The 10,656-nt window shown below is 38.5% G+C and overlaps 1 protein-coding gene across 1 annotated transcript in view; it reads left to right on the forward strand.

Moving 5' to 3' along the window:
- The window catches only part of LOC119597457 (protein ZBED8-like), an 11,045-nt gene extending 888 nt beyond the window's left edge, over window positions 1–10,157 (forward strand). The window contains exons 2-6 of the mRNA XM_037947031.1: window positions 5,910–7,247; window positions 7,357–7,670; window positions 7,923–8,040; window positions 9,435–9,563; window positions 10,101–10,157. Of these exons, the coding sequence (XP_037802959.1) occupies window positions 5,910–7,247; window positions 7,357–7,670; window positions 7,923–8,040; window positions 9,435–9,563; window positions 10,101–10,157 (1,956 nt within the window). The remainder of the gene's footprint in view (window positions 1–5,909; window positions 7,248–7,356; window positions 7,671–7,922; window positions 8,041–9,434; window positions 9,564–10,100) is intronic.
- The last annotated feature ends 499 nt before the right edge of the window (window positions 10,158–10,656 follow it).

Genomic DNA, 10,656 nt, shown 5'->3' on the forward strand with positions numbered 1-10,656 from the left:
TGATGATGAGATGAGATGAGATGATGATGAGATGATGATGATGATGATGAGAGATGAGATGATGACTGATAATAATAATCATTGATGATGATGATGATGATGATGAGATGATGATGATGATGATTGATGATGATGAGGATGATAGATGATGATGATGTTTGAGAGAAAATAATAATAATAATAATAAAAAATAAATAAATAAAAAAGGAAAGAAAGGGGGTGGGCCTTATCAGTTGGGGAAAATTGAAAAGGAAAAGAAAACAGCTTAGGTTTTTATGTGGAAAAAACAGAAGAGTTGTGATAAGAGGTGGTTTTGTGATCGGGAAACCATACAGACAGGGAAACGGGGAGCAAGAAAAATTTCAAAAGGAAAAAAAGGCACAAAGAGCTCAAAAAAAAAGGGAAAGGAAAGGCAATGAGGGGGCAATTCGAGAGAGAGCAGAAAAGGTAAACGGGGTTTAAATTTGGATTGAAACGGAAGAAAAACCTATGTGGACAAGAGCAAGCAAAAAGGCCCAAAACTAGGAAGATTATATAGAAAAGAGGAGCGACTCACTGTGTAGAATGTGTGGTAAACCGAGGTAAAACATACCTATGTTCAGAGTGCGAGAAATTAGCCCAGAAAAGAGTACAAAAGACGCACGATACGTGGCAAAGAAAGTACATGGGATTGTGAAAGGAAAAACATGGGCTTGAGTTTCAGAAAGTGGTGAACACATCCCAGAGAGTGTTGTTGAGAACGAGGCCGTGAAAATTGTGTGGGATATCAATGTACAATGTGATAACGTCATTCAGGCAAGAAGACCAGATGTTATAGTAATTCATAAGGAAAAGAAAGAGGCTCTAATAGTTGATATTGCCGTACCTGCAGATACGAGGATTGCAGAAAAAGAGTTAGAGAAGGTAGAAAAGTGCCAAGATCTGAAAAGGGAATAAAAAGGTTGTGGGAACTGCGATGTGCAAAGTTGTTCCAGTAGTGATTGGTGCCCTCGGAAGCGTTACAAAAGATCTTGAATGTTGGATTGAAAATATGGACATTGGGCCTGAGGTTGGAGTACTGCAGAAGACTGCTTTATTGGGGACGGCAAGAATACTGAGAAAAGTGCTAGAACTTTAAAGGAGATGGACAACTGTTAGCCTTTAGTCATTTGCTATGACTCGCCTAACAGGAAGAAAAACGGCAATAAGAATAGCCAGTGCAGAAATGCTTAAAATCCCATAATAATAATAATAATAATAATAATAATAATAATAATAATAATAATAATAATAATGATAATGATAATGATAATGATAATGATAATGATAATAATGATAATAACAACAACAACAAGAACACAACATAATGATAATGACAGTAATGACAGAATGATTATCATTACAATTATTATTTTGAGTAACAAAAGTATCAATAACAACAACAGCAACATAAATGGTTGTATTAGTAATAGTAATAATTATTGCAATAACAATAATGGTGACAAAGACAATAACAATAATAATAAAAATAATGATAATGACTATAATGATTACTGTAATGATTAACAGATAAAGGTGGCAACAAAAAACATTATCATGAACATCAGTGATTAGCAACAACAATAATTATAACAGTAATAAAAGTAATAATATAATATAAAAAATAAAGGTAATGGTAAATGATAATGATAGTGATTACAATAGTAAGGCCAATGATGCCAATTTTGAAATTAGCCTACTATCGTACTGGATTTTTTAAAATTATATAAGAAATAAGCCTACTATCGACCTGGATTTTTTTTTTATAGTGTTATAAAAGCTAATGTAACAGGTGCATTAGGTACACCACAAGAGCACTGTTTCAAAATCAGATTCACTTAAAACCATATATCCCAACGCGTGACTGATTGCAACAAATGGCTGTATTTTGAGTACATGGCAACAGAAAGCTATACACCCTTTGTTTGTTTTGAAAACACTACAGTAAAAACATATCACATATGTAAAAAAATATTCCTTTATTTTCGTTCTGTAGAAAAAAAATCTTTAAAAGGATTAAATTAATGCAACACAGTTCGATTAGTCACAGAAAAAAATATTTCGAGAATTATTATTTGCTGAATTTCAATTAAACGAAAAAACTTCGAAAGACGTTCTTCAAAACAATGGCTTTGAGAACATTGGCCCTTCTTGTTCTCGGGCCAAGAATAATGAAATTGATAATGACAGCAAAAGAAAGTATAAACAGAACAAACACGATAATCTTCTGTAGAACTCGCTGGCACGTTTTCCGCAAAAGGAAAGAAAATGAAAAAACATAAATAAATAAAATAAATAAAAAAAGAAAGAAAAAAAGTATAAATAAAAAGAAAAGGAAAAAGAAAAGTATAAATAAATAAGATAAATAAAAAAAAACAAATGAAGAAAAAGCTGAAAAAAATATATAATTGAAAACACACCAACCGAAAAATTCCCTAAAAGAATGAGAAAAAAAAAATTGACAGGTTGATGAATAAACCTATTGAGGGTGAATAGATGGGGGGGGGGGGGGGGTGAGAGGGGAGAAGGGAAATGTGTGGGGGGGGGAGTTGGGGGAAGGGAGAGGGGGGAGGGAGAGAGAAGGGAGAGGGGGAAGTGAAAGGGAGAGGGGGGAGGGAGGGAGAAGGGAGAGGGGGGAGGGTGAAAGGGAGAGGGGGGAGGGAGGGAGAAGAGAGGGAGAGGGGAGTTGAGAGAAAGGAAAGGGGGAAGTGTAGGAGATGAGAGGGGGAAGAAGAGAAATGAGGGGGAAATTGAGAGAAATGATAGGGGAGTTGGGAGAAAGAAGAGGGGAGAGGGAAGGAGGTGAGAGGGGAAATGAGAGGAGGAGGGAGGGGGATGAGAGGGGAGAAAGAAGAGTGGGGAGAGGAGTAGACGAGAGGGGAGAAAAGAGAAATGAGAGGAGAGATAGGGAGAGATACGGAGTAATAGCAAGAGAGAGAGAAAAAAACATAGAAAAATATAAAAGAAATATAGAAAAAAATGGAGAGAAGAGAGAAGAGAGGGGAAAGATGAGAGGGGAAAAGGGCCAGAAGAAGGAGGAAGAAGAAAGGGAAGAATGTGATAGAGAAAACGATGAGGAGTATATTAAAAGGAAGAGGTACATGCAAATAAGTGAATAGACGATCAGAAATAGACAGAAGCCTGGCTAAATGAGAAGAGGAAGAAGAAGAAGAAGAGGGAAGAAGAAGAAGAAGAAGAAGAGAGAGAGAGAGAGGAGAGAAGAGGAAGAGAGGAAGAGAGAGAGAGAGAGAGAGAGAGAGAGAGAGAGAGAGAGAGAGAGAGAGAGAGAAAGAAACAACATATAAACAAACTTATAATAAACTTAAATAGCTGTCAAATTCAATTTAGGTAAACTTGAATACGTTGCAAAACATTAACCGGATATCAACAAACTTTATGGAACAATCAACATACATCCGTCGATATGTTTTAAATATTATAGAAATGATATTTATTAAGCAAAGATTGTTTAAAAGTTTGTGCAAAAATAATAAGCAAAAAGGCAGGTTAAGACACAGTATCTTTTACGTGTATAATCAGCTTATATATTTTTTTCTTTCGTTATGAAGTGTCGGTCGACATTTTCTTATCTCTATATTTTTCTTTCTTTTTTTTTCTCTCTCTCTATTGTCCTCTCTTCCTCATCTTCTTGTTTTCTTTCTCTCCCTCCTCTTCCCTCGTTCGTTTTATCTCTCATACGCGATCGACCAAATGCATCCGATAAAACTCTGTATTATGCAGAGGTTACTTGCTCTATTTTTTATACTTTATCCACCGTTTTCTCCGAAATTTCTATCGTCCCTATCTTTATTAATTTTCTCCTTTTTTTTCCCGCGTTCCATTTTCTCTGTTTTTTTTTTTTTTTTTTTTTTTTTCTTCACTCTCTTTTAAAACGTTCACTCACTGTTTTCTCTTTTCTTTTTATCCTCGTCTTCCTTCGTTTTCTGTCTTTACCTAAACTCTCTTTCTCTTTCGCATCCCGTTTTCTGCCTTTATGCTACTTCACTCTTTCAAAACCGGGAGAGAAAAATTGAGAAAGAGAGAAAGAGAGAGAGAGAGAGAGAGAGAGAGAGAGAGAGAGAGAGAGAGAGAGAGAGAGAGAGAGAGAGAGAGAATGAGAAAGGTAGAGAGAGAGAATGAGAAAGATAGAGAGAATGAGAAGGATAGGGAGAGAGAATGAGAGAGAGAGAGATAAAGAAAACTTTCTCTTATCATTCCCCTCTTCAATTCGCCTCTCCTCTTCATTTCCCCGTTGCATTTTGTCTCTTCCTTTCTGCTATTCATTTCCCTCTCTTCTAAAACCTTTTATTTTTTCCCCCTCGTCATATCGTCTTCTCGTGAGGGCCAAGAGAGCTTTCAACTTTTAAATATGCTCTTTGAGGTGGAACATTATCATTTTTTCTCGTAAAAGGGAGGTGTATTTCCGTCTGTGTATCTGCGCATGGGCGAGTCTGGTTATGTGTATGTATGCCGCATAGATTCTCCTGATATATTTATACACATGCACAACGGAAGCACATATACACGCGAACACACACGTACGCACGCACGCACACACACACACACACACACAGACACACACACACACAATTTCTCCCCCCTTTTCTTTCTCCGCTGCTTTTTTTTTCTCTTTCGAGGGAAACCCGGGAGGGGATCTTTGGGGGTTTTCTTTTTTTCACGTTCAAGTGTATTTATGCAATAAAAAATTGTTTTTATGTTCCGCTTTTGTCTGTGTCTGTTGGTTTTTGTCTTTGTCTGTCTGTTGTCGCGTTTTGTCGGGCTCCTTCCTCTCTTGCCCCCTCTCTTTTTTCTTCCTCTTTGCTCCCACTCTTCTCTCTCCCCTCTCTCCTTCTCTTCTCTCTCTTCCCTTTCTCCTCTTTTTTCCCCTCTTTCTTCTTTCTCCCTTTCTTCTTTTCCTTCCCCTCTTTTCTTTATTTTTTCCAATCTCCTCCTCCTTCCCCTTTTCTCTACCCCCCCCTCTCTCTCTTTCTCCATTTTTTCCTCTTTCCCCTCTCCTCCTTTTCTTCTCTCTCTCTCTTTTAAACCTCTCCTCTCTTTCTCTCTTTTGTCTCTCTTCTCACTCTCTTCTTTGTCTCTCTCCCCTTCTCTCTCTCTCTCCTCCTTTTCTCTCTCTCTCCATTGTTCTCCCCTCCTTTTCAAAATCTTTCTCCTCCCCTCCTTCCATTGTCTCTCCTTTTCCTTTCAATCCTTCCCCTCTCTCTTTCTCATGTATGTGGGGAGCCCGGGAGGATGGATTTGAGTTAAAAAATGAGAGCGTAAGGGGGGTATTTTGGGGTGTAGACAGAGGTCAACAGCCTTTTGGGACGGGCCAGCTTTGGGACGCAGAGTCTTTTCTTGGCACTCCCTCTTGAAGGAGCAAAGAAATGTTTTAAAAAAATGACAAAAAAGGGGGAGAGGAGAGAAGAGGAGAGAGAGATTTAGAGAAAAAAAGAGAGAGGAAGAGGGGGAGAGAGAGAGAGAGAGAGGAAGAAGAGAGGAGAGAGAGAGAGAGAGAGAGAGAGAGAGAGAGAGAGAAGAGAGAGAGAGAGAGAGGGAGAGAGATGTGTATTACACATTTTTATTTCTATCATGGCTTAAATTTTCGCATGATTCTAAACAATTCTCTCCTATTATACATTGCATTAAATCGAAAATGTTTCGTGCTCGGCCCAGGCGTACGTGAGTACGACGAGATGTAGACGAATATGAGACACGTTGGCCTCGCCGCTGGTGAAGCAGAATCACGCAGCGCTACTGTTTCAGTGAACACTTAGCCGCCGTGAGAGACACTCTATGTTGTTACTGTCGTCATGGCTACTGCGAAAAAAGTCAAGCTTGACGTCCGATCATTTCGGTCACCATGGACAAATGATTTTGGATTTATTCAACAGAATGATCGTGCTGTGTGTGCTCTCTGCTGCGAGGATGTCGTGTGCCGCACATCGAGTGTTAAAAGACACTTTGAAACAAAACACGAGAAGACTTTCAAGGACTGTTCAGACAAGGCTGAGGCGATTAATAAAGCAGTATCCCGTTACGCGAATCAAATCAGTGTTTTTAAGAAACCGAGTGCCAGCAAAATCAATGTAACTGAGGCCAGCTACAAACTCGCTTTGTGTATTGCTAAGAATGGTAAACCTTTTACTGATGGAGATCTTATAAAAGCAGCTTTCCTAGAGTGCTCTGAGGTGTTATTTGATGGTTTATCAAACAAGCACATGATCATCTCAAGGATAAAAGACCTACCTGTTTCAGCAAGGACCGTGGAAAGACGTATTTCTGAAATGGCTGCTAATGTAAGTGAGCAGCAAACTGTTGCCATAACAACTACACCCGTGTTCAGTGTGGCTCTGGGTGAAAGCGTGGATGTCAGTGGCATTCCCCGCTTGGCTGTTTTTGCCAGGTATAGTGACGCAGAAATACACGAGGAGCTGTGTTATCTTAAACCTGTGTATGGCACTACCAAGGGAGAGGACATACTGAAGACATTCATTGACCATTTTGAGGACAGAGGGGTTGACATAAGAAAGATTTTTGCTGTTACAACGGATGGTGCCCATGTTATGATAGGAAAAAACAAGGGTTTTACCAAGATGATTGAGGATAAAATCGGGCATCCCATTCTTAAACTGCACTGCATAATTCACCAAGAAAGTGTATGGGACAAGATCTCGAGCTCTGATCTCAACAAGGTGATGGCTACTGTTGCAAAAGTAGTGAATTTTCTTGTTGTTCACTCTCCTCTTACGCACAGGCAACTTCAAGCTTTCCTTCAAGAGGTGGACAGTGTTTATAGAGATATACCTTTGCACAGCAGAGTCAAGTGGTTAAGCTGTGGGAAGGTATTGGCAAGATTTGTGGAATGTTTTGATGAAATCAAGATTTTCTTATCGGAAAAAGGCCAAGACTATCCTGAGCTGGAGGACAGAGATTGGACAGTGAAACTTATGTTCCTCTCAGATATCACCAAACATCTACATGACTTCAGTCTTCTATTGCAAGATGCAGGGAAAACAGTGATACATTTGTACGATACTTGGAAGGCTTTTGTCGCAAAGCTTGCAGTTTACTCCTCAGATATTAAAACCGGTTCCTTCCGTTACTTCAAGAACTTGAAGAACTTCTCTGCAGTTCATCCTGTCAACACTACTGATCTTCAGCTGTACATGCAAGAATTAAATTCTGAATTTACATTCAGATTTCAAGAGTTCCAACACATCGGCCCTTGGGTTTTTATTTTTAATCAGACCGGACACGTTTAAATACAGTGAACTGGACGCATCTCTCTTTGAGTGGATGGAAACTGAGGCGTTGGAAATGCAGTTAATTGACTTTCAGGCCTCATCATTGTGGTCAGCTAAATTTAAAGATCTTCGAGAAATACTGGAAACTAATGCGAACGACCATGCTGCGTCCATATTAAGTTGCTGGACATCACTGCCTGATAAATTCAATTGCATGAAGAGAGTAGCTTTTGCTTTGCTATCAGCATTTGGATCTACATATCAATGTGAACAGATCCTGTCTCACACGAAGCACATCCCTAACCCCCATCGCAGGAAGCTTACAACGGATCACTATGAAGGTTGTGTGAAGCTCAAGATGTCCAGATATTCACCCGATATTTCAACTTTGGCCGAAGAGAAGCAAGGGCAAGGATCGCATTAATATGGTGAGTATAGAGTTAGAATAAAAGTAAATGTATTTATCTTTAGTTTTAAAGCATACTAAATGCTACGATAATGTCACATTCATTAATATGGTGAGTGTAGAGATTGAATAAAATAAATATATATCTATTTTTATTTACAAAGAATACTAAAGGCTACAAAGATATTACATATGTTACGCATATGGAGGAAAATATATATTTTACTTTAATTACAATGTTAAAAAATTCTTAGGCTATATACTGTTGAACAAATAACACCTGACATGCAAGGTAGTAAAACAATGACATTAATTATAAACTGGCACACTATGTTCAAAAGGTCACCAACCCCATGTGCAGATATTAGTACTGTGAGATGACTATTTACATTGTTTGTGAAACTTTCAAGTATTGCTGTTTTTAATAAAGTATGTTGTGTGCGCTTGGTCCAGTCATGTATATACCGCATTCATGATGATAAATGTAGAAAAGTTATGAATGAGAATGAATGTCTTCACAATACAAGAGTTGTATTCAACCGGTTTCTATCTTCGTCAGAAATACGATATAACCGAAACCGGTTAAATATATCTCTTGAATTGTGAAAATATTCGTTCTCACTCATACCTTTTCTACACCGGTCACGTATGTAGAAAATAAGTGCTTGTAAGAGTTATTGATAGTGCGGTATGTAAGAAATGTGTATGAGTTTCTTAGATGCATGTGTTTAGTCTGTAAATATCCGCATATGTCAATGACGAGGAGGTTGTTTGGTGATCTTGCTAATGATTGTGATTCTGTTTGATTGTTTACACGGCTCGAGCAGTTAGTGTTAATTTAGCTTTTAACGTAGGCAATAATTCTAGTTGCACGTGTGTAATTAAGGTCAATAAATCTGGTGGCGCTGGTATTGACCTGCTCAAGCTTGTCCATGTTGTTTTGGTGTTGGGGTCCCGTACAACAGCATGGGGCTAGAGTGTTGATTGTACAAGTGTACTGTAAATTATATACTTGATGACTTTTGTACAATTATGTAGGTTTCTCGTCTATAACACTTTTTCCGAGTTTCGCTTGTGCCACTCGGGTTGAGTATAAAATTCACATGAAATAAGTGGGAATGCAGTATGAACATGGCCGTATCTTCAGTTAGATTTAATTCATATCTGTAGAATCCCTGAGTTCAATGGACTTTATTTATAATGAAGTCTTTATGTGAGTTGAAGTATAGATTATGAGTGGATGCCAGAGCTGGGAGTGTAAAGTTTAGGTTAACTGAGTTTTTGCTTATGTTCTGTTGAATCAGAATACTTTTATGTTTACGAGTTGAATGCTCGGAATAGGAAAATCTAAAAAAAAAAAAGAAAAAAAGTATCTGAAACTGCAGGTTTGACTATCGGGAGATCATTTCATGTAATATCAAATAAAAGGTCTACAACATTGTCTTACGAAAGAATAGTGTTTTATATATACCTCACACATGCCTTGATTATTAAGCGAGCGACAAATTCTAAAGATGTAAATAATTTCTAAAATCCGAATTACCTGTAATATACTAGGCCTAAATAAAGGCCCAAACTCTCACAAATGAAGGCTTTTGTAAATCTTAGAATTCCCCAAAACATAATGAAATCAATACTTAGTGTAGCGGACTTATTTTTCATTTACTAAGTAGTCCTGGTAAGGTGCCGTTTTACTGTAGTATTAATTAAATATATCGTACGAAGAGCAATAGATTCACTAAGATTTCCATTCGTGTGATCTAAAGAATCGAAATGAAGCTTTTGTTTACCGTGACTCAGCATTCTGCAGCATAATGTCCTTCCTGGATGAATACGGAGCTGTGTACTACCAGTCCTTCAAAAGCACTTTGGGGCCTTACGTGCTGTCAGTTTATGTCAGTACAATGTTGATTTTGCTTCAAGGGTCCGAGGGAGCGCTACCTCTGGAATGTTCGGTCTTGTTGTGTGTAACAGGTTTTCTGTATGTGAACATGCAAATGTATATTATTTGGATAAAAATTATTTGAATCTGGATCTTACTGATTGACTTTCTCCTCCCTCTCTCTCTTCCTTACTTCTTTCCTTCCTTCCTTTTATGCTCCCTGTCTCCTTTTCTCCATCCATTCATCCTTCCCTCGGTCTCTTACTCTCCTGCTCCCCCACTCTCTATCTCTCTCTCTTTCTCCATCCCCCTTTTTCTTCCTCGCCCCCTTCCATCCCCCTCTCCCCTTTCTATCCCTCCTTCTCCCTTTCTCTCTTCCATCCCTCCATCCCCCCCCCTCAACACAGAAGATTCTGAAGGAGGTAGACTCGAGCCACAGAAGCGTGGAGTCTTGACACGGTGAAGCAATCTCCGAACCGCGCCAGTCACAGAAACGAAGCAAGATTAGGCTTCCGAATGAAGCGACAGGACAGTTAGCTCACTCTTGCAGCAGAAGCCCAAGAAATCTAACTTCGTGGCATATACCTTACAGAAAAGGTTTAACTAGGCCAGGGTGGTAGGACAGACCTTCTGGAACACTCCCAGGTAGTATGTAATCCCAAAAGGTGGTATCGCTTACAAACTATAGACCATTTTCTACCAAAAGATGGGAATAAATCATTGTCATATAGTCAGGTCACTTCCTTTGCAAGTAGATGAGTTTTTTTTAGCAAAAGATATAAGTGTTATACATCAGACTGTTTGCCATAACGTTCTCTCTCAACATACGTTCAGAAATACTGGTTTTATACTAAACCTGTGATGAGGATAATACATTAAATGCAAGACCTGTATTATAAAAAGTGTTTTTTCCTCGTTCCTCGGATTATTTCATAATTTCTCATTCCTGTCATATTAAACGTAAGATGCATTTTTAATACACCAAAACCTGCTCATACTATCCTATTACTGATTGTAAAAAAGTGAACCTGATACATGCTTAATCAGTACTACAGGAGCCAAATAAGTATCCTAAAGTTCCCATGGTCGAGCCACCCAGGGCAATT

This window comes from Penaeus monodon, chromosome 39 (genome assembly GCF_015228065.2).
Source record: "Penaeus monodon isolate SGIC_2016 chromosome 39, NSTDA_Pmon_1, whole genome shotgun sequence".
NCBI lineage: Eukaryota > Metazoa > Arthropoda > Malacostraca > Decapoda > Penaeidae > Penaeus > Penaeus monodon.